The following is a 24,895-nucleotide window of genomic DNA, read 5'->3' as shown; positions in this document are numbered from 1 at the left end:
CTCCCCCCCCCCCCCCCCCCCCCCGGCGGTAGTTTTAGTTTAGTGGCATATTTCTTATTGACATAATTTACTGATCAGGAAAGTGAGCACTTTAATTTTTTCCCCTGTAATGATCCCTGTATGAGACATGTCATTTCTCTATTAAAGGCTACGGTACATAACCCATTCCTCTACTAATTGTAGATACCAGTAAATGCATTCATTTAAATTATTAATTTTGAATATTAATGTAATGCAGAGTACAGATTTATGTGATGTGCTAATTTTTTTTTTTTAATGTTCATATGCAGGAGGTGGTTTTATAAAACACCTCCAAATCGGAGCTAAAGTCTTGTTTTTTAAATTATATGTTAATGAGACCTTCAGAGCGATTGATTTTGGTTACACTGATTTATATTAAGGGTTAAAATGTATTCAAACGATAATCTAAATAGGCCCGTCGTACCCAAAAGGCCATTTTTAATTAAGACAAATAAAAGCTGCGTTATTCTCCTATACACGGATACATTTTTTTGTGTATTTAAAAGTGTTTGTGGTCTTTTTTTAAAAATGATTATAATGCTCCATCTTGTCACTTTCTGTATCATTTTATAATTGTTCCGCTTCAGTTTTCAGACCTCAGTGATTTATAGGCCGCCGCTTAAATTCTCTGTATAACTACTTTATTTCACGTGCACATTTGAACGCGACACGAGAGTCTGATATTTGTATTCATATGTGTCATTGAAAGTCGCATTTTGATTGTAACTTTTGGGTGTTTTTATTACAAGTTTTTATGTGTATTAAAGTCTCTTTAATTAATTCAGAGCCCATGCCTCGGAGCACTGTGACACAGATAGACTTTAAATCACATAATGGTGCCGATTTTCAGCCACGAATGTGAAAGAAATTATATTGGCATTGTTGTCATGAGGAATTCTGTATTTCTTTCTCAAACAAATTAATTATAATAGCCTTGATTTTTGTTTTCCAAGTCTCAGTAGGCCTATATATCTGTCTATTTTATTTTCTTACTTATTCATTTAAACATCCTCTTCTCCATCTCTCTCCACCCTTCCCAAAGGAATAGTCTGTAAGTGCAAAGAAGAGAAAGTGTCTAGGTTGGAGGAAAAGGAGCAAAAGATGATTTATTTGTCAGCGTTTTCGACACCCCCCTCCCTTTCAGCAGTCAGCTGTTATCGCTCGCCATTGATCTCTCTTGCTCCCCTCCTTTGCGCAGCCAGAAGTGAACTAAAATTAATGTCCATTTCACACCTCTCTCCTGGATCGATGGCCGCAGGGAGAGAAGTTTATTTTAATTTGGATCTGAAGAAGCGCCCAGTCCGAATCCAAAATATCCTCCCACCTGCTTAATTATCAGGAAGCCAGTTAACTATCACTTTTTTTCCAAGACGGAGAGAATCATTAAAGCAGCTGGTAAGCAGCTTCAAATTCATATTCATCAGATGACAAAGTTTTATTAGAGAATTAAAACCAGAAGTGTGTTTTCCCTCTTAATGTTGGATCGGATTGATGCTGCTCCACAAGTTTTATTTACCGCCACCTTTCTGAAAGAGATGAGTGATCAGGAATTTAAAAGAAGGGATGTAACTTTTGTCACTCCCCTTCCACCTGCTCTTCCCCGTCTACATAATTTTTCTCTAAAATGTTATATACATTTTTATATGTTTATATGTCAGGCCTTTTTGTAATCTCATCCAAAAAGGCTTCTTCTCATATTTGTGAATATTAATGCGTCACGACGCGCGCATTACATTACTCCACCCCTCACCCTCTCCCACAACATGACACTGATTGTAAATTACCCATGGATCGCTCAGTCGCGACTAGTTTGATGACCCCCCTTGGTCTATTAAGTCCTATCAATATGCACTAATTCCTCATTCTTTATTAAAGGCAGAACCAACTTCCCCACTTCTTCACCCTCCCTCCCCCTTTCTTCATCTCCTCCCCTCCTGTGTGTGTGTGTGTGTGTGTGTGTGTGTGTGTGTTTTATTATTTTGTTGTGCTAATAAACACTACATACGGGAGCTAATTTGACATGCAGACGGTAATTGAAATAAACGCGTCGCCGGTAAATAACAAGTGTTTGAACACGCAGACACGAGAGCGGGCCCCCTCGGAGAGAAAATGTGTTCTGCGCGGTCTGCATCTTAAAACTTTGTGTTATTGTTGTCTTGTTATCGCCGTTATAATCACCATAATTAAGTGCGAAACGCCGGATGCAATCATTTAATGGATGGATATTGTAGGGCTGTCTCGCTTATCAAACGAACCAAATGTTTTTCCTCACTGGAAATTGCAGCCTGTCCGCAACGCAGATTGTGTGGTTTGGGGCGATTATGATTAATTTGTCCAATATTCCGTGCTTGAATCAAAAGTTTTTATTAGACTTTTTCCCCACACACTTTCTAATTCTTGTTATTCTTATTCTTATTATTTATTTCTATTTATTTATTTTTAGGAAAATAGACATGTTAAGCTTTCTTCCATTCACTGTTTAATCAATGAAAGTCAAATGGGATGCTTATCATATTAAGCATCCCATTTGCTTGTCATATACATATATATATGACTTTGATATTGAGATGATTATTTCTAAGGAACTGAGCAAATAAGAATTCTGCTGCAAAGCTGAGGTTGATCCTCTTCCTGCAAAAACGTATGCAGACCCAATTATTCCTTTTATTGACGACAGGAAAGGGGAGTAGCTCATGTCCAGTCATTTTCTATTGGAAGGAAATCACTCCATGCAGGGGATGCAGCACTGTGTTTAATGGTTTGATTGCATTGGAGAAGGCAGCCACTGGTAATGCCGTTATATGGGGAAATATCACTTGGAGACGCTATTGGCAACAAGAGAAAGTCAAAGAATTAGCCTAATGGGGGAGAGGAGTTGTGTCGGATGTCAGATACTTTCTATTCTCTATATTGCTCTGTGTCTCTTTCTCTCTGTGTCCATCCCCCTCCTTTGCACCCTCATCGTATCTCTCTCAAGTTTCTCCCCCATTCGTCAATTACACTGTGAGCCCTATCACAGGCTCCCTGCTTGGAAAATAAGCTAATATTCACCCCCTCCCTTCCACACCCCTCCAGAAGACACTGTTGGTGCATTTGGGTCCATCGATTGCAGACAGACAGTATTTGTTTGGCCTACTTATCATTTTTCTCTGTGCAGCCAGCCGGGCATCCAGGCAGGAGGCAAGACTGATACAGAGAGCCTGATCTAACCAGTCAATGCATAAATACACACACATACCTATAGGGAAACACACCTTTATGCATCTGCATGTCCACACTCAAGTAGTTTGATATTCGCATTATATGCTTGGCAGCCTTTTGATAGTTTAACATAAACATTTGGTTGTTGGCTGAGCATCCTCCTCGCTCCAGGATGGCTGCTCTTTATCTATGACCTTTGGCCTCCATGCACAGAAGAACAGATCATTTCCCAGCAAGCATCAAAGGAGTTTCCCATTGTTCTTATTATCATTATTAACTTTGTAATGGAGGATTACTGCAGCAAAATCTGAGTGAAAACAGTTTACCTGGCAACAGTTTTCCTTGTTAAACTTGAACTAATTGGCTTGCACTTGTATGCAGTTTGTAGTACAAACCGGCCAGCCAGCCGCCTGTCTGCCTGCCAGCCAGCTAGATTAGTGGCTGCTGTTGTACACGCCGGCACAGCACAGCAATAAAGAGTCATAGCAGGGCGACTGGTGCCACACACACACACACACTCAGTCACTGTCCTACAGGACAGATAGCAAGCTCTGTCACCTGTCGGTCAGCAAAGACACACTGGTGTCTCAAGGTTTTTGTGAGTGCATGCCTCATCTCTGGAAAGCCATACGTTAAAAGTATTATGCCTTAATAAGAAACAGAAAAATATGAGGCGTAAGAGCAGATTGTCTGCCTTTATGTGCATGTATTTTCTGGCTTCTGTTAAGCTCACGGTTGCAGCATCAGGCACAGCCTTCATATCAATTGCAAGTACTCAGAGGGTATTTTTTACATTTTTTTATTTTGTTCTCTGTTAGATATTATGTGACAAAAAGTAATTTCAAACTGCTTTCCATAGTCATTAATTGTTACTTTATTTTTTTCAACACTTTTAAACTTACAAATTGCCCTAAATTATATCAAATGAAAAAGTGAGTACAATTCCGTAACTATCCATGTCCAGAAAACAGGCTGATGCTGCTGCACCTGAGAGAAGTCCAATATGTCAAAATAAGTCTATTTAACATCATTTCAGGGAAACAAAAAAGGACAAAAATGAGATGCTGAGATTTGATTTTCCAGTGATCCAAAAATACACTTTGGGGATGGTAACCTATGAGCAATGGAATGGTGTGCTTTTCCCATTTAGCCGTGTGTGTACCAGGAATTAGCTGGCCCTGCTGAACTGGGCCTCACTGGTGCTGCCATGAATAGAAATCCCTGCCACAGGTCAGGGCCGACTTCCAGAATGATTTTTGTCTGCCGGCCATGACTCTGTCTCTGAAAATCACAAAGGCTTATTTGAGAAGTAAATCCTCTTGCTATTTTTTCAGGAGTATTGCATGAATGTCACAGAAAGAGCCTAGGAAAGAAGGACGGCAAAATAACATCGTCCCTCATCTTTTTTTTCAGCAACAAAAACCACAAATTATTTGAAGTGTTCTTCATTAAGTTACACATTCTACAAAATATATTTGTTAATAGTTGACTGCTGCACAAAGCTTGCATGTTCACTTGAACAAGCTTGTCCAATCCTTATTGATTTTGTTGCTGAATATTGCCCGAGTGTCATTATCCACCTCAGGATGATGTGTCTGTATATTATGAAATCTTACTGTAATATTTTTTTTAGAAAGAAAGAGACAGAAAACATGAAGGAAACATGAGATTGTATATTTGAAAGACATTTGGAAACAAAATTAGTGTTTCACAGCTGAGGAAGGAAAGACAAGGGCAGATAATTTGAGAGAAAGAGAGAGATAGATGGGTGTGATTCTTATTCACAAGGACATCTGAGCTTTGCCTCATGGCCAGACATGAATGAGTAGATTTCAATAGTATTGACTGTTGCTTCGGACATCAGCAAACACACACGCAGATACACACACCTACTGAGGCACAAGCACAAACACTCTGTCTGGAATACAGAGTGGACCTGGTCAGCTAACGTTTTTTATGCTAAAAGAACACATACACACACTGTACAGACAGACGGTTTAGTTTTTCTGTTACCCTCATGTGTCATATCGGCAAATATTTCATATCTGGCAGCAGGGTTTTAAATAGCAGTGTTTTCTTCGTCTTGTGGCTAAATAAATAACTCTGGAGAATGGTGAGGTTTACTCTGAATGTTTGAAAAAAAATAAAAAATTTTTCCATTTCATAGACTAAACCAATCCAAGAAAACATTATTTTTTTTTTAAATATTTGCATTAAGTTTAAAGCAAAGTCTTTAGTTTTTGGCACTGTTTTGTTCTAGTTATGTCATGCATGTGAGCTGCATTTTCAGACAGTTCTTCCAAGTCTTAGGTTAAAGGCACTGAATTATTCAAAATATGTCATGAAACGTTGACATTTTTGAGATACATAGTTTTCACTGGACATGTCACGACAACATATCACAGTGTTATGATTAGTGATGATAGAATGGGATCTTTTCTATGGAAATGGCTGCTGCTAAGATTAAAAATGTATTTTTTCAATTAAAAACTTAATTCTATCCAAATGATGTTTATTGTGCCAAGGCTTTCAGGGTATGGTGAAGCACTGCGAGAGAGAAGTATAGTGTACAAAGATGGTATGAGGCTGAGCGTAGACTTTAGAGGTTGTAAATTTAACTGGAGTTTCAGGGATGTTGGACATGAACATTTTGTTCTCAGGAGAGTTTTATTTTCTCTTTACACACCATCCTTTGAATTACTCCTTATTATATTCCAAATTCAATTATCAAAACATGTATTTAGGTAATAGGTCAATTAAGTTCTATGGTGCATCAAGTTATAATATGTTTAATTGTTTTATTTTCTTAAGTCTCTAAATTTTCTATACATGATCTGGTATGTGTGAGGGACTGCGTGTGTCCACCAGAGAGATGAGATGAATGACACAGCTTGGCCCTTCTTGTACTAAAATATAAGAGTGGCACTTTCACGCTTGTCAACAATCTCTAAATATACCCATGGACCGGGAACACACACACACACACACACACACACACACACACACACGCGCACATTCAGACAGGTCTGTGATTTTGACTGTTTTTCTCTCTGTCTCCATTAGAAAAAAGAGAAACTTCAGCTGTTTTGCTTCCCGACAGTCTCAGTAGTCACACAGACGTGTGCATACACACACCAGTCACAGTCGACAAGACATTTTTATAACAAAAATTGGATTCCTCTTCGTTCCTCTCTAAAACTCAGCAGACACACTGGAAAACTTGATCTGACAAGTATCGGTGCCGTGTTGGAAAAGCAAAACCGTTGGTTACACACTCAAAGCAGCCATGCGAGAACAATATTTATTCCGACCAGTCAACAAAAAGGAGGGCTTCGATAAGACGGCCCCGCTTTGTCACCAGTGTAGTTATTTGGATCCCATTTTCCCTTTCACTTTTCTGACCCTGACACTCCGAGATGCTTATGGTTCTTCCCAGCAATTCTCTATCAAAGAAGGAATCCACTGTAACATCTGGAAGACAACACAGCGAGGATGATGCAACATTTTATCCTACTTTACAAACAGTAGGCACATTATTTGGAAACCATCACCATTCTCATCATTGGAGGCCTAAAGTAATATTTTGCATCCATAACGACACCATCAATATGTCTTCAACCCCTGAAATTCTGTTTCTAAAGTCTTCAACAAGTCCATAACATTCTGTCATTATTTTTAAAGAACAATAATAATGTTTATGACCACATTTAACAATTGTTTCACATAGAATCTATGACTTCTCCTGCAGCCCCCCTCTCAGTATAGCTCATATTTCCTGAGTGAAATTCCCCGTCAGAATGATGTTAAAGCACATTGTTGTTGACACCGCAATTTCGCAGACCGGTATAACATTGTCAGTTAAAGTACAGATTTGACGTGAAAAGCCCTCCTCGCTGTTTGTATTTAATATCGCGCCGACAGCTGTATCATTCTTGCACACTGTAATCAAATTATGACAGCGTGGTAAGTGTTCCCCTGTGACATTTTCTATTATAAAATGCATATACCCGGTGTCAGACAATGTGTGGGTGGTATCCCTCAGTGGCAAATGGGATTGTAAGTGGCACCGAGTGACATTATGCGTGTGTGCGTTAGATGTAATTGCGCTTGTATATTGATGATATGCATAGGTGTATGTCATCTGGAATTATGATTGTTGTTTTAGAGAGAAGGTGAAAAACATCACTGTCTTTAAGCAGCTTCATGACACTTCTATTAGTGTGATATTACAAGTACAGTTAGAATTTATTGTAAATCACACATACAAGAATAATTCTTTTTACATGTGAAAGCATCCACACAAAAGTTAGATGTGGAGATGCAGTTGAAGGGCTCTTTGGTATTGGTTTCTGGAGGCATCATCACATACACATGTCGATATGTGTATTAGTATGTGTGTGTGTTTTCACTCACACAAGACCACCAGGCCAGACAGCAGCCAGCTTGTGTCAAACGCCCAGGGTGATGAGATTTGTACCCTTTGCTCTGATATCACACCCTCTTCTCTCCTCGCCTTTCCTCATCTCCTCATCCCTTCTCATTTCCTCGTCTCTCAGTTCCTCTTGTTTCTTCTCCACTCTTGTTTCCTTTCCTAACCTTTCCTTTTTCTTATCCTCTCCTATTCACTCCTCTCCTCTTGTTTCATTTTCTCTTCTCTCCTTCTTTCCTCCCCTCTCCTCCTCTTCTCACCTGTCTTGTTTCCTCACCTCATTTTCCCTCTTGCCTCTCCTCTTCTCTTCTTGTTTTCTTCATTCCCTTCCACTTGTCTCTTGTTTCATCTCCTATACTCTCCTTGTTTAGTAGCCTCTCTTTTACTGCTGTTTCACCTCCTCTCCTCCTTTCGTGTCTCCTCTCCTCTCCTAGTTTCCTAACCTCTCCTCTCCTCCTGTATTCTTTGCTTTCCTTTTGTTTTCTCTCTTCTCCTGTTGTGGCCTGCAAGGGAATATCCAGTGTCCTCTTATTGGATTGGCTGCTTCACTTTGGCGGCCCTTCACTCGCCGCCCCTCGGCCTGCTGGGTAATGATAATAAAATTGAAATATCCCGGTACTTATCAGTGTATTACCTCGCTATCAACACCTCAGACACACTCCTACTTTAGAGGTTATACAGGAGAAAGTGTGATCTGATATACAGCGCGAACAGAGAGAGGACACCAGCAGGCAAAGTGAGAAAGACAGACAGAGAGAGAGAGAGGAGGAGAGGGAGTAAACAGATAGACAGAGAAAGGGATGGGGAGAAAGAAAGACAAGAGTTTTGTCATGGCTACATTTTCAAGGTGCTATTTCCAGGATGGATTGCGGTAGGTAGGCAAGAGAGGGTGAAAAGAGGAGGTGGTGGTGGAGGAGGAAGAGAGGCGTGTAATGTGACTCTGTGGCATCTGTCCAGACCAGAGGCGTGTTAGCGTAAGCCGTTCTCAACACTCCACTCTAGTCTACTGTACATTTGCGGTAATGTAAAACATCTCTCATCTCCCCATCTCTCTCTCTGTCTCTGGGCCCTCCTCTCTCCTTTCTCTTGGCAGTTGGTGTGTGTGCGTCTTTGTGTGTGTGTGGGAGGTGGGGGAGCGTGCCAAAGCCGAGATCAGGTTTGGAAATTGATTTGAATGAGTGTTGTGGACAGCTGATAGCTATAAAAGATTTTCTCCTTTCATTTCCCAGGGAGTTTCTCCTTTGATGTTGGCTGGTAGTCAACGCAGCTTTGAAGCTCGTCTAGAGCGGTCTGTGCCGCTACTTGATACTGTGTGAGTTTGTATCTGTTGTGTGTTTATGTATGTGTACACATGACTTCATGTTTGACCTTTTCAAGTCACATTTGGCGGTGAGTTTTGATGGCAGCGGTGAATTTTGTGATAACATGACCGGTAATAATGCTTTTTCATTGTACAAAATGGCATTTAATAAAATCAGCTGAAATTACGCATGATAACCTATTTGCATGTCAGCTGATCTGATTTTCTTTAATCCAGGGTGATGAATACCATCCCATAATCACTTATGTACAACAAGCACATCTTTACCTACTCTTAATCTTAACATATTGGGCGCCACACATGCCAGCCACCTTCAAATTGCCCTTTGGGGATAAAAATCTCTGAAATGTTATTTTGTCGTTTCATCGACTGCCTCTCTGCGTTCCTCCGATCAGCCAATCGCACGCTCCAATCTAATCCCCTGGAGGGAAGAATCTAGTCTGTTGCCACGGATGCCGGGGGGGGTCGTGAGGTCAAGTACAGCTAATTTATTCACTCAGTCAGATTTCCTCTGGCTCGTGGATGGCAGATGGAGAGGTCTGATATGATATCACCCATCTGAATCACCCAAGGGAGAAGAGAGCAGGAGGGACGAGGGACGAGGGAGGGAGGGAGAGATGGAGGGATGAGAGGAGAAGAGATTGACAGGAGAGATGTAAAAAGAAAGGGAGGGCAGATAGTAAAAATTGGGGAATTAAAAGTGGTTGATAGAGAGATAGGAGAGAGGGTAGCATTGCCTGCAAGAGTGTGGAGTGTGTTCGCCCCACCGAGTTGGGTGTCAAGCTGAACATTGAGCCACATAGCCTCTTATCAGATGTGTGTGTGGGTGAAATGTGTGTATGTGTGTGTGTGTGTCCTTATCTTAAGACAAGTGGTTCTGGTCCAATAAGATCCTGGGAGATGGTAGGAATAAGCGGCTTAGACCAAGATCTAAGATGGAGGGGGGGGGGAGGAGAGATAGTGGTAGGGAGATGAGAGAAGGAGATGAGGATGGAGAGGAGAGGAAGAGGAGGAGGAGATGGACAGATTAGGAGGATGGAGGACGAGGAGGGGACATTTGGAAAGAGATGAAACGTGGAGGGCTGTAGAGATCGGAATGGAAAGATGTGATGTGGAAACAGTTTGGAGAAGTTTTTTTTAAAGAGCAGAAGGAAAAGGGAGGGGAAAGAAGGGAGAAGTTTGGGGTTTGAAATAGTTCTTGGCTTTTTGTCAAAGGGCAGGGATTTACAGGATTTCATCAACAGTGTCAACTTGAGGACACTTTTTCCCGAGAGGTTTCGAATTTGTGGCTTCACAACAGTGTCCGCTTAAGAACACTCTGCCCCCAGGGGTTTTGACTTCAAGCCTTGGCTTCAAGTGGCTCCTTTATTAAAAATTTTCCACTCAGCTCCCAGCCTTTCCACTACATACCGATTGAGGGCAAGACATTGATCTTTGTCAGTTGAAAAAGCAACACGCCTCTTGTCTCTGAAAGTACCTATCATTAAGAAAAGATGAGGAGGTCCAAGATAAATGTGAAAGGGCGAAGTGATTTGAATATTTATTATGGATATTAAAATTTTAAGCACTTTCGTCTGCACAGATACAATTTCAGGTCTGTCCAAAATAAAAGAAATCTCAAGGAATTTGTGAAGTGAAAATCTGTCAAAGGGCAGGTCTTGTAAATGCTCTGGACTTGTATAACGCCTTTCTAGTCTTTTCGACCATTCAGTCACATTTATACACTGAGCTTAAGTGCTCAAACAGAAACTAACATTCACACACATTCATACACTGGCGGAACAGCCAGCATGTGGTTGGTGATATTAAACTACCAGAGAATCCTAAACAAATAGCGCTCCATAATGATTTGAACTTAATGCTTGTGTTTTGTATCCCATCAGTTTGGCGACCACATGAAGATGAGAAACCAGCTTTGACGACCTACGGATGTCCACCTTCCCCGGACCATTCGGCTTCGGCAACACATCCAAAACACTCTTCAAGAGGGAGGTTTTTACAGCTTATTACCCAGGAGGAAAAACTTTATCTTGACCATTTCTTGTATTTATCATTTGGACTGAAGTGGTCCAAACTGTGAAGCCTGTTAAGGACAGAACACCAAACGGCACTTACTTGGCAAAGAATGATCTGGACTGTGATGATCTGATTTCAAGTGAATTTGGCTGGAAACAGATCTCACTTTAGTTCCACTAAAGAGAAATGAACTGAATTCAAGCTAAACTGAACTGACATTGACTGACACTTTCTTCAAGAATCCTCACCTTCCATACAAACGGCTCTTTTCTGAGCCCCTTCCCTCAAAACGCCCAATTCTTTAAGTCTCCAAACTAAATTCCCTCAATTCCTCAGACCCTTTCCAAGGGTCTCCGACATTGTCTCACATCTTATTGAGGAGGAATCATCTCCTCCTCCTCCTAAAATCCTTACGACCTCTCTCTTCTGTCCAAACATGGACCTCCATAGGGCAGCATTCAAAATGGAGAGCTCCTCCTACCTGCCCAATCCCCTAGCCTCCCCAGCTCTCATGGTCCTGGCCTCTACTGCTGAAGCCTCTCGAGATGCCTCGATTCCCTGCCAGCAGCCACGTCCATTTGGCGTCCCAGTCTCTGTCGAGAAAGATGTCCATTTGCCATTTAACAATGGTTCTTACACTTTTGCATCAATGTACCATCGTCAAGGTGCAGTCCCACCAGGATTCCCTAACAGGGATTTTCCTCCATCCCTCCTTCACCTCCATCATCAGTTTGCCCCACCTAACCTGGACTGCTCGCCAATCAGCATGCTAAATCACAGTGGCGTCGGCGCCTTCAGGCCTTTTGCCTCACCACCGGAAGATCGCGACGGGGCGCCAGGTGGTTATCAGTCTGCTTTCACCCCAGCCAAGCGCCTCAAAGGCTGCCTGGATGCAGAGGCTTCACCTCACCTGCGGTACTCTGATGCAGAGGGGAAAGAGTATGACTTTGGTGGTTCCCAGATCCCTCCTGGAGGCTCGCCGAGCAGCGCCTTGAAAGCAGTGGAGGACAGTGGGAAAAAGATCTTCGCTGTGTCAGGCCTCCTGTCTGATCGAGAGACTTCCTCCAGCCCTGAGGACCGCATTGAGCGCTGTAAGTAGCAATTTATAGCTGTTCTATATTGCACTCAAATTATAGTAACAACCATGAATAAATTAGTGGAAACAAAACAGTACAGGGCAGAAGGGGTCACTAAATGGTTTGATAAGTGTGACAATGATGTGAATCGTATGCTATGGTCTGTACAGTCACTAGATCTCAACTCAGTTGAACACCTATGACAGATTTTGGGTCAACATGTTAGACTGTGCTCTCCATCAACTTTATTAAAACACAAAATATAAGAATATCTTTTAGAAGAATGGTGTTCATCCCTTCCCATTGTGGTGGAAAAACACCTTAATAAATAACTTTTCTTATATACATAATTGTCACCCATCTGTATGTAATACATATTAAGAAAACTTTTTTGTGTAATGTGCTCACGAAACAATACATTTAAAAATCGAACCACATGGACTTACACATTATTGTTCTGAAAGTCTCCTCCAGCATAATCACAAATCAGCCCCAATATGCTCTTGCTATGGAATGCTATGGAAGTATGTTTTACAATATTTTGGTGTGGTAAAACACTGAACATCACGTAAACAGTTTCCATTATGCATTTTATTTCAGCTTATTAGAAATGGTGGCACTGATGTATGGTCTTTAAAACATATACACACCTCTAAAATCTCAACGTGTGGAGGATTTTTTCACACTGCCACATTTCCAATACCTATCCCACATTTTAGAAAAACTGTTATGACAACTTAAACCACCATATTCTAGGATTATTCTACAGACAACTGTAATAATTAAACCTGAAAACAAGACACATGCACAAACCTATACAGCACAAGACACATAAACACGCACAGCCAAATCTAAATCTTGCCCTCAAATTAAAACCAAAGTACAACTTGCTGCAATTTGTAAAAGAATGCAAATTTTTACACACTAGCATCACACACGCCAATAAACAATCCCATCTATGTTCTCTTGTCATCATCTCTCCTGGCACTCCCTATCCTTGTTTCACAAGCCCACAAGCTCCACTGGTCACATTAGCATTCACCAGTGGAAGGCTGCCATTTGGCCCTCACGCACTGGAAATCTGATTAGTGTTTGTGTATGTGTGTGTGTGTGTGTGTGTGTGTGTGTGTGTGTGTGTGTGTGAGTGACTGGTTCAGAGAACGGCCATGCTCTTTGCCATCAGCATTCATCATAGCTCCACGCTGGCAGCCCTGATGCCAAAAGATTTACCCACATACCCAAAACCTTGGCAGTCCATGTGTGTGTCTGTAATAAAAGGGAGGTGGGAGAGGGGTTGTGAGAGCTCCAAGCACAAACACACAAGCTTCCACAAACACTCTTCCAAGCATACAGCTCTCAGCATGAGCACCGACATCTCCTACACATGTCAACAAGCTGCATCGGATCTCAGTGACAAATTAGGAGACAGACAGACAGACAGAAATGTGTTTATAGTCTTTAATTTAACTAAAAGAGAAAGTCTTTCTCTCTTATTTATTTTCTTTTTAGCATTTTGTCTTTCCTTTCATAAAATAAATTTGTTCTGTCCTTTTTGCCATTATTTCTTTCATTCCTCCTCCACCTCTTGTGGAAGGAGAGCTTGTGTGTGTGTGTGTGTGTGTGTTTGAGGGATGCATCCTTGATGGAACACATGAGAGACAGAGGCGACGACCTGAGACTGATCCGATAAAAAGACCACCACAGGAGAGACAGAGAGGGTGAGAAAGAGAGGGATGAAGGAAGGGATGGAGAGAAGGAAATTGGGAAAATGACACCCGGTGGCTGGCTGGGGAGGAATGAGAAGGAAGAGAAAGATATCAAAGAGCACATTCAGTGAGAATGGGAAAGGGACAAGAACAAAGAGAGGAGAGAAAGAAAGAAATGACAACTCTACTATGGAATTGGAACCCATTGATTTAAAACCTTTTTGAAATGCATTTGAAATCCACATTTTCAGTTTGTGGTGGCTTTGAACCAACTGGAGTACTTGCAAAGTGCCTTGCTCAAAAGACCTGTGGTCACTGTCATATGTGCCATGTTATCACTACAGATTTGTAAGCACTTAGGCTGCAGACAGAAATAGAACAGGAGATGGGTACAGGGCTCCTGTGCTGTCTTTTGGAACGGCTGAATCTGTATCTAATCAGGTTAAATCTTGGCACAAGTAGCCTCTACCTCTACCATAGGCTTCTAATGCAATTGGATGTGCAGAGGCACTGCCTACAGCAAAGTATTATGGGTTCTCCTTCACTGGTTTTGGCGATCCAGTGGAGGCGTAAAGAACAAACAACACTTTGGTACAATCCCATGAGAACAGTGCTCTCGCTGCTTCACACACACACATTAGCTAACTAGCAGCCTTCGTGCTGCTTCACACATACCTCTTGAAAATCTCAGTGAAAAGAGCTTTATAATGCTTGGAATCATACTGTGTCATCAGAGATCCTAGTACAAAACAATGTAATATTGAGTCTGGAAATGTACAGTATATGATGGCAAATAATTAAAACTACTAGATTAAGTTTCAAAGGTTTCCAAAACTTAAATTCTTGCTATGTTACTACTACATGGACTTTGATTAGAATTTAGTGTTCAGAAATTTTCAGGCAACCCGCATCCACAAAACCTTTGTGTCTAACCAAAAATGTATGGCCGCATGGACTGAATAACACAATACACACATGCTAGTCCAGTATCCTTTGGAATTTTCTCTATATTGGATGATTCCGCACATCAATTTATATCCAAAGCCAAAGTTTAGTGCCAATACTAGGATCATTGTGTAACGCAACGCAGCATGTCAGACTTTCAAGCAGGGTGCCAGACTCCACATTCAGTCACAGACCAGCAATTAATGTACACAGTTTTATTAACAGTAACCACAATAATTCCCCAACCTAACACATAAGGTAGTTATTCATATCGCAGATATTGCAGAAAGTTTTGTGAAATAGTTTTGTGGACATAAACATGTTACGATTCATTGTAATCTTGGATTTTGTATATTATTAATATTGAGGTTCTTGTCCTGAGATAGTGTCGTCTGTTAAAATACCCAAATTAGTATAAACAGAACCAGTAACACAAAAACTGTGTATTTAGTAATAAAAAAACAAAACAAAACTTCTCTATAGGTGGCTATCAATGACCAAATCTTTAAATGTGATGCAAATTATCCACCCCTCCTTTATATCTGTCTTGCATTCACCCATTTACATCTTGATTATATGTGTCTAAATACTATCCCATTACAATCCAATCATCTGTCATGCTAATTAAACCAAGGTGTGATGGTGGTTCTTTCTTCTTTGCTTCACACTGAACCAAAAATTATGTTAACACAACTTGAAAAAACTACATCCTCAACTTCCCTGCATGCGATTCCCTTGAGCCTGCCGCATGCCACTCCAAGCAACGGTAGCCTACTCTGTGCTAAGCCCTCCCAAATCCCCCCACTGCACCGTCAGGCACGGTGGCTGTTAACTAAACCCGCTAACCTGTCATCCGCTAAACCTGCACATAAAGGCCCCATCATGCCTTAAGAGGAGTAGGCATGTCATATTATTGTAAAAGCTATTACAATTTACTGTATTCACATTGTGAGCTTTTAGCATGAGAATGAAGGGGTGAAAGCAGAGCATATACAGTAAAAGAGAGGATGGAATTATGGGATGTGTGACTAGAATTAATGGGGATATTGACAAATAAAACAATGCGCCCCGCAGTGCAGTTGTATGTTTGTGGAAGAGATTTGATGTTTTTGCGCAACATGTCAATGTGAAGGTTTGTGCGTGTGTTTGTGCCTCAGTATCCAGCATGCTCCATCGTCTTTGTTTTCCTCTGCCTCTTACTTATCTATTTTTCTCTCCTACAATCTCTCCATAATTTTTCTTTTCCTCCCCCCTTCTCTTTGTATGTATGTACATCTCCCCATTTGAGTGTGTGACAGCTGTAGTCTGTTTGTTTACATTCTCTCCGCCCTCCACATTTACAAGCCTGGGAGATTTACACTGAACCTGACCCCGAATGCCTAACCCAGCTTCCTCATCTTTCTGCTTCCTTTCTTTTTCTTTCTTCTTTTCACTTGTCAATGGAAATTTTCTGCACACACAATGAAGATAGACAGTAAATACAAGAATATGGGACTGAAAAAGTCAACAAGAAGACAAATGTGCTACTGAAAAAAGGAACCGAAATGGCTGGCGGGGAAAGAAAGAAAACAAATTCTTTTAGCACAGATTGAGGGGAAGGAACGCATGAGGGAGGAAGGGGGGTGAGATACAAGAAAAGATAAAAGCAATAAGAAAAAAATGGTTGTGGGAAGGAAGGAGAGAGAGAAAGAGGGAGGATGATGAGATGCTGAGCTAAAATGCAGATCCCATATGCCTGACAGAAATAAAAGCAGAGGGATTCCTAAGACAGCACTCGATAGACAGGTAGAATTGTGTAGTATTCACATGTATTGTCCTTGTTTTGGAATTGTTTTACTCAAATAACTTTGATGCACTTGTAGAAAGTGCTTCCTGACCTAAACTGATGGTGTCTTCTTGAAGAACAGTCAGAATCCAAGATATTGGAGCTCAAAACTTTCCTGCTTCCTATTTCTCATTTTAACGTTTAACAGAGTGCATCACACACAGCTGTTAAAACACACAGCGAGAGGCCTCCTCTTCATCCTCCTCCTCGTCTCTCTTCTTTTCTTTTTTGGTGTTGCCTCTTTTTCTTTGTTTATTTTCATCTTTTTGTCCCCCTGTTCAGCAGAGCAAATGTCATGTGTGTTGTTTCTTTCTGGGGACGAGTAGAGCAAATAGTTGTAGCTATAAAAAAATGTCACAGTGGAGAAAAATAAACTGGGGGAAAAAGAGAGTTATCACAAAGGGAAGATGGATGATAATGATACTGATGTTGATAGATGACAAACAGATTTTTTTTGAATTTTGTTTCCATCTTTAGTGCTAAGCAGTCATTACTGTGGGATTTCTGCACTGCCCTCCACAGACCACCTGTCAAACAAACCGCGTGGGTGGGGTTCTGATGTTTTCAGATTCTGCAAGTGGCTTTGACTGTTAATGTCAGTTCTTTTTAAATGTATTAATTTTCCTATCATTTCCATTCCCCCCTCTCTCTCTCTCTCTCTCTCTCTCTCTCTCCCTGCCGTGACATGTAAGGGGTTAAAAAAATCCCTCAAGGAGACAGAAACGCTCATCCTTCTCCTTGTCCTCGCAAAAATATGCCCTCTTCCACCTCTACCTCCCCCCTCTCCCTCCTTGCATCTCTGCCTGTCACGGTCTAGTGGCAGGGTTAAGTTAAGTAAGAGTGTTCTAATAATTAGGACTGGGACTCGTCCGCCTGCCTGCCTGCCTGCCTGTCTGTGCGTGTGTGTGTGTGTCTCCCTGTCAGTGCTTAGCCAGATGTTAAAAGGCTTGTCCCTCTCATGTTGCCTCCCTGTCAGTCTCCACTATGTGCCACAGACACACTCACCCACACACACACACATCAGGGACTGTCCTTCTTGTGGTGGCTTTGTTTACCCCCAAGTGTGTGCCCTTCTGCCCTTTAGGCGGCTCCCCCAGGGTGAGGAGTGTGTGTCTGTTTCCCTGTCAATACCAGCCTTCTTGCATCTGATCCATACATATAATCCACATATAGGGTAACAAAAGCTTTTGGGGTTTTTTTTTTCACTGTGTTAAGTTTTCTCTTTTGCTCTTAGAAGCATTTATTTTTTAAATGAAATAGTAATTGGAATCTGGAAAGATTTTCTTTCAGGCCATTCCTTTTCCCTCCCCTCCTTCCTGGGTGGCAACTTGAAGCAAGCAGCGATTGTCTACATGTATGTGTGTGTGTGTGTGTGTGTGTGTGTGTCACTTGGTGTGACTTGCGGTCATTGTTGCGACTCTGCGCAGATCAAGGATTAGTCGCTTCCTGTCGAGCCTTTTGTCGGCCCAGCCACTCCATTTGGACACAGATCACTGTGTGTGTGCGTGCGTGCGTGTGTGTGTGTGTGTGTGTGTGTGTGTGTGTGTGTGTGTGTGTGTGTGTGTTGAGGAGTAGGTTACACAAATGAGCCACTAGAGCTAGTGGAAGGCAAATGAAGGAGAGCGGATGAAATGAGAGGATTTCCTCTGTGGTGCCCTACAAAATATTCCCCAGGCTCAAAAGTCATTTCATCTTATTTTCACTCTTAAAATAGGTCTTTTTTCACTTTCAAATGAGCAAACACCTGCTATTATGGTGACATAATACTTCACTTGTTCCCACCTACTTGACTCAGGAATTTTCAAAATCAGGTGGACCTCTCTGAGAACAGGATGTCACATGGCCTTCAGGGATTCATCGAGGTTGCTTTGAAGGAAAAATTACACAATCCCTGTAGCAAATACAGAGGCATTATCTCTCTCTCTCTCTCTCTCTCTCTCTAACACACACACAGGCCCAGGTCTGTAGCGTCCCGAGTTCAGGAATTCCACTTTGTTCCCCTGGTGATGTCAGCTTTGGCCAATAAAATCCCTGCGTTAAAACTCCACTGAGCCTCATAGAACCACAGCACACCTGGCAACACAACACACATTTAGCTTTTAATATGTATACACACACACACACCCACACAAGCTCACATAAGGTTATGGCATGCCACAGCCTTGAACTTATGCCTGCACCTAACTGCCTTTTACATTTTGTTACACTAAAGGATTTTTTTCAGAAAAGAAGCTGGATTTCTTTTCCAGGACAAAAATTTTTTTCTGTACAAAAAAGGCAAATATATCCTACTACCATCTCTCACTGAAAAAGTTAGTAGTGCTGAGAAAAGTGAATGTATGGGCATTGTAAAACAACAAAAACAACAACATGTTTATCCTCTCCAGTAAAGTTGTAATAATCCTTTGAATCATGGTTTAACTTTACCAAAGAATTCTAATTAATCTCAAAATGATATAATGTATTAATGTGTATTGTACTCTGTACAATGCCACATGTTGTACCTACAAGTCTGGCAGAAGCAGAGATGTGCTTATTTCTCAAGAGACCTCCAGCGTTTAGACACCTCCTAATGCAGATGTGTTAAGAGTCTTCTCTCTTCAGTTTCTCTTCTCCTCTCTTCCTTTTTCTTTAGCCTTTTTTTCCTCCACCCTTTTCCTCCACCCTTTTCCTCCACCCTCTATTCCTCTCCTCTCCTCTCCTCAGTAATCTAATCTGCAGCCAGTTTGTGGATGCAGTCTAGTGTGACAGGCCTCCCCCCCTTGCTTCTCTCACTTTCACACACACACACACACACACACATACATACACAGACCCCCCCCCACACACACACACACACAAAACAGCAGGCCCATTTCCAAAAAGCCCACTTGCTTGGCACAGCCTCCCCCCTTTCTGTCTTGGTCACACCCTCTTTAATATTGAATTATTCATCAAATCTGATTGGTTACTGCTGATGGTAGCCATGATGCGAACGAACAGTTTGTGTGTGTGTGTGTGTGTGTGTGTGTGTGTGTGAGAGAGAGAGAGAGAGAGAGAGAGGAGGGAGTTATGGGTTCAAGATCGTTAGCTGTTCTTAACGCACTGTCGCTCCAAAGCGCTGGACCGGCCGGTTACTTAGCACACACACACACACACACAAACACACACCTTTTTTCTTTCTTTTTTTTTTTTTTTTTACAAGTGACAAGAGTAAACCAGTTGCACCTGTAGATTTTTTGGAAGTGAAACACATTTTTAAATAAGGAAAGGAATTTTCGTGCTTTTATTTGACAGCGAGCTATTCTTTTCCTGAAGATGAAAGTTGCAGTTAGTGGTCAGATATCACTGTGTATTATCAAATTTCTTCATACTTGCCATTAAAAGTTTGCAGCCGTCCCTGAGGACCAGAGTTTAGCATCTGCTGCAAAAAGGCCTCTAAAGTCCCTCAGAAAGGTGAAACAAATCAATAATGTGTATTTTATATGCATGCCAGAGTGTGTGTGAATGTGTTTGTGCATGCTCATATGATTTGCATGCTCCAGAATCTACACTATTCAATATTGGGAGTGCACTCTGTAGTGCCAAAGCCTTAAAGGTCTCATTGAAGTCTGTGTATAAACAGGCTGTTCCTACCAAAAGACCGTCTGAGAACATTGATTTAAATGGGGCTGTCCCTTGTATGAAATGTTCGCTGCTTGTGAGACGCTTCAGCTCCAAACATAATGGTGCATGTCTCTCCTACGGCATGATCAGGTTTATCCACAACATTCCCCGAACCTCTAGTGTGTGTTTTTATGCATATGAAATTGCATTCATGCGGCGGGCTTTGTTAAAGGCATAAACAGTCGATGATCACGGATTTGCCCGCACTTCAGAAAAAGACGCGGATAAAGAAAGGATGAGTGTGTCGATGTTTACGCATGTGTGTGTGTGTTCGGTATCTCAAATGCCTCGCAAGACACTTCACTTTGACCCTGTGGTGCCTCTGCATATCTAGAAGGCATTAGAGGGATAGTGTCTGTCTGTCCATGGGTGTTCTTTGCCTCGTAGTTGAGTCTCTAAGGAGAGCTGAAGCACATACACTGCACTCATGAAGTCTGAGGTTTGAGTTCAGGTAATGACCTTTACTACAGGTCACAACCTCTCCCGTCTAAGAAAAAAATGATTTAATGAAACCTAAGTTACTCAAGAAACACATGTTTCCTCTTTGTGCTCTCTTCTTCTTCCTCCTCATCCTCCTTATTCACACCCCTCTCCCTCCTTCCCTCCATCCCTCCCCCCCACCCCTGTCTCTTCTTCTCCCTCGTCACCCGGCGTGTGGAAACCCAGCCCACTGTTCAGCAGATGAATAATTTAGCGGTGTGTGTATCATCTGTTTACCGTGCTAATCCATCTGTCAGCAGGCACCTATCGATTCGCGCCTGCCTGGTAATTGTGCATCCGCACCACACGCACACACAAATGCGCATTCACAAACACACACACACACACACACACACATTACTAGACGTACTCACACAGGAACACTTGTGTATCTATATGATGTGCAGGTTAGCTCATATTCAGATCCTGTAGTTGTCAGCTGACCACCCAGACACTTCATTTTCACTGAGTGAACCTGATTTTAGGGTCAAGGTCACAAAAAAACAAAATTGGACACAACAGCTTCAATTGACTTCAGGATCATTTTTCGGGTTTGTGATTAAAACAAACTATTGTACCTAGTGTTGGTTGTGGTTCATGCTTCCATCTGAAGACAAAACAAGAACGAATTTAACTGCAAATCTACACATATTCCATACAACCACCATTGAAGCCTATACAAAAAAAAATAATGGCATTACAAAAGTATCATATTTGGACGTTTCCAATAGTTAGTTAACGATAGAAAATAAAATAAAACAAAAAATAAGAAGAAGAAGAAAGAAGAAGAAAAGAAAAATAGTGGTTTAAGTACAGTAAACTGGAACTGCAGTTCAGAATCAGTGACAAGAAATTCCATAGAAAGCAACTTTCTGATTGACTTAAAGAAAAACTGCCTCAGCTATTGTTCAGAGGGGATCCAGTGACTGCATTGATTCTGAATAACATCTTAAATCAGACAGTGAAATTTGGAAATGGGTCGAACTTAAGGGAAAGAATAACATATTATTTACCCAGTTGCAGATTCTATAAGCAGAATTGTTTGAGCATTGTCTCTCTCCATTCCTCTTTCTTTGTCTTTTGATTCCTTTCTCCTCCCTTCATGTTTTTGCTTGTTATACCATGTTGCTATTAATTAGTAAGAGTTTACCAAAAACATTGTCACCTGTGAATTTATCTTGTCACCAAAACACAACTTGTGGCCTTCTTAACATTTTCCTTAAAAGTAAAGGTGCATAGTACATTTTGTGATAGAATATTTAAATAGGCAACAGTATATTATGGTATACCCGCGACCCTGTACACAGGACAAACAGTTGACGATAGATGGATGGTTGGATATTATGGTAAAATACATCCCTTCTGATTTTCTGTTTGTTTATATGCTGAGTCATTAAAAAATTTGTATTTGGACATTTTAACTTACTGACAACAGAGTAAATAATTACACACTTCATTAAATTGCTTGAGATTGTTAAGATGCTAAGGTACAATACCGATAGGGTCAGAGTAAGAAAGTAATAGTGAAGGAGACAGTGGGAGAGAGGGGAGAGAAAGAGAGAGAGAGAGAGAGAGAGCATAGTACTATAATGAATCCATGGGTGACCATTGATGGTTGTAATTATCAAATGGCTGGTTTTAAAAGCTCATTGATTGCTGTCATTAGCTCCATGAGTGATTACTAATTGCTGTTCTAGTATGTCAGCCACACAGGACACATACACAACCACACACACGCAAATTGTCAAACACAGACACATTCATACTTCTGTTTGGATCCACATGTCTGATTGTGAGTCATGTGATTATCAGTGAAACGATGAGGAGCGTTTGAGGGACGTAGCAAAATAAAAGAATGTAAAGAACTGAAGAGGGTGAGAGCAGCTATTTATTTGAACGCTTGTTAAAATGAACATTCTTTAAGAAACATTATCTCTCACCGTTACGTCATTCTTGTAATCCACATCATATGATCCATTTCAAACGGCTCTGGGTCCTTTGATCTGCTTAGAAATCACATCCTAATGGATGTCATTTTGAATTATCATGAGTAGGAATATCCAGCATTTAAGACTATTATCTACTTAACCCTGTGGTGTTTTTGTGTTGTCGGACCTCAAAGCCCACTTTACACCAGTACGGCAACAAAAGCAGTCTGAGTGTTGATTTACATTTAATAATAATCATTTATAGATTGATATTTGTTTGTCTGGACACAAATCCCATACCATTTTTCCATGCCCAGGCTAAAATGTTCAAATTATTATTATTATTTAAATAAGGACGATAAATACACATCATCGCAGCATTATTGTTCGGACACCACACTACAAAAAAGTTTAGTCTAGGAAAAAAATGAGGTTTGACTGTTACTTCTGAATATGTTCAAAGATTGCAAATGTTCAACAAATCAGGCAAGACCACTGTATACAGAATGATATCTGAAGCAACAACATGTGAGATTCATATTTAAGGGTTTTTAACTCTAGAGGGACATTTCTGGAAAGTAAGAGAAGTGGCTGATGATGATTGAGGAGATATTACAGGGAGTGTTTGGTCTGTTTTTTCGGTCACTTCCACCTTGACTTAATTTTCCCTTGGTTATTGCTTTCTGTAAAAATACTTTTTGCATCCTCATCTGCTCTGTGTTGCCTTTCCCTGACTGTTGAGTCAACCTATATCATCTCTGTCTTTGCTGTCCTGTTCACTTTCAGAAGTTGACAATATGGTTCCCTGTGTTACGCGAGAAGATGCGTATGTACAAGTGTACGTCTACACTGTCCTAGCTATTTAAAATGATCACCTTGTGGCCAAATGTCCTCATCCGTTGCAAGGGGCACATTGAAGTCAGGCTGGTTAAAACAGTTACAGTTTGCTTTGATAAAAGGTAAATGTCAAGAGTGGAGTGACTGTTTATGTCAGTTTAGCTTTAATTATATATGTCTGTTTTTATCCTCATACATTTCACTCTCTTCTTTGTGTCCTACCCTGAGTTACGACACTTGCCAAGGCTGGTGGTACAGGCATACACACACTTAGCGGGGTGCGCATCAGGGTTCATTTCGATGTAGAACGTCTAATATCACATCTCCGCGGCAAAATGCTCGGAATTCTGGCCTCCTGGAGAAGCATCCCATCTTTGTGCATGTGTCTCCTTCCATCTGTTTGTATGTGTGTGTTTCTCCATCTATATGTCTGTGTGTGTCTCCATCTGTGTGTGTGTGTGTGTGTGTGTGTATGTGTGTGTCAGGGGGTTTTAGAAGCAGGCAGGGGCTTAGCAGAGCAAAAGAGAGCAAATCTGTCAGCTCTCCCTGGGCAGACAACCCTTCTGACCCTCATTCAAAGACATATTGATTCTCCTCTACACCCAACAGGGGAGTGTGGGTGTTTGTGTGTGTGTGTGTGTGTGTGCGCAAGGGTGTGTGTGCGTGAATGCACAAGTGCTTAACTCAGCCTGATCTTTCCTCCTTGCTTTCTTCATAAGCACAGAGCCTTGTTCCTTCAGCGTTGTTAAATAGGACAAAACATATTTGATTGTGTTAATGAAAGTGTTTTTAATACTTTGTTTGTGACTCCACATAGACACTATGGGTAAAGGGTGATTTTATTTCACCAAGTAAAAGCACAAATCCTAAAACACAGCATGACCTAGTTTGCTGTTCTTTAGTTTTTTTGTCTGTCTTGCTCTGTTTCCTGTCTGTTACATACTCAGTTTTGGTTCTGGAAGGAAAGTCAGTGGGTGAAAAAACATAAACCAAGCCAGCCACAGAGACAGGCTTTCAGCTTTTTTCATATCTTAGCACTAACACCATATTAAACCTCGCGGTACACTTGTTAGCGCTGCCTTGTTTCGCAGGAAGAAGCCTAATGACCTTTGGGACGTCACCAGTGGGGGCTCAGCAGTCTGTTAGGGACCCTGTGTGTACTTTCATGTAATTGTCAGAGCAGTGTCGCGCAAAGACTAGGTCAGGACCTAAAGGCCAGTGGTGGTGAGATTAAAAGCACCCCCCCCCCCTCCCAAATCATGCTGAAGATGGTGTTAACTAAAGCTTCTTGCTGTGGGTAGCCAAAGACTGTGAAGTGACTGCAGGGTTGGTTCATCACAGGACGATGGTTACTGACATGGACACCTCACAACACCATCCTGCAAAACCCAGAAAAACAAAACACACATTTCTAAATATTTCCAAACAATTGTGCTAAAAGGGAGTATTATCTCTGAACTCACCT

At 41.3% G+C, this 24,895-nt stretch overlaps 1 protein-coding gene across 1 annotated transcript in view; it reads left to right on the top strand.

Annotated features, from left to right (window-relative positions):
• Nucleotides 1–24,895, top strand: part of rnf220a (ring finger protein 220a) — a 172,491-nt gene that overhangs the window by 2,650 nt on the left and 144,946 nt on the right. Inside the window, exon 2 of the mRNA XM_046051647.1 lies at nt 10,856–12,079. Within this exon, the coding sequence (XP_045907603.1) occupies nt 11,425–12,079 (655 nt within the window). The 5' untranslated portion in view covers nt 10,856–11,424. The remainder of the gene's footprint in view (nt 1–10,855; nt 12,080–24,895) is intronic.

Source organism: Micropterus dolomieu, linkage group LG06, assembly GCF_021292245.1.
Source record: "Micropterus dolomieu isolate WLL.071019.BEF.003 ecotype Adirondacks linkage group LG06, ASM2129224v1, whole genome shotgun sequence".
Taxonomy (NCBI): domain Eukaryota; kingdom Metazoa; phylum Chordata; class Actinopteri; order Centrarchiformes; family Centrarchidae; genus Micropterus; species Micropterus dolomieu.
This window is presented reverse-complemented; position numbering and strand designations above follow the sequence as displayed.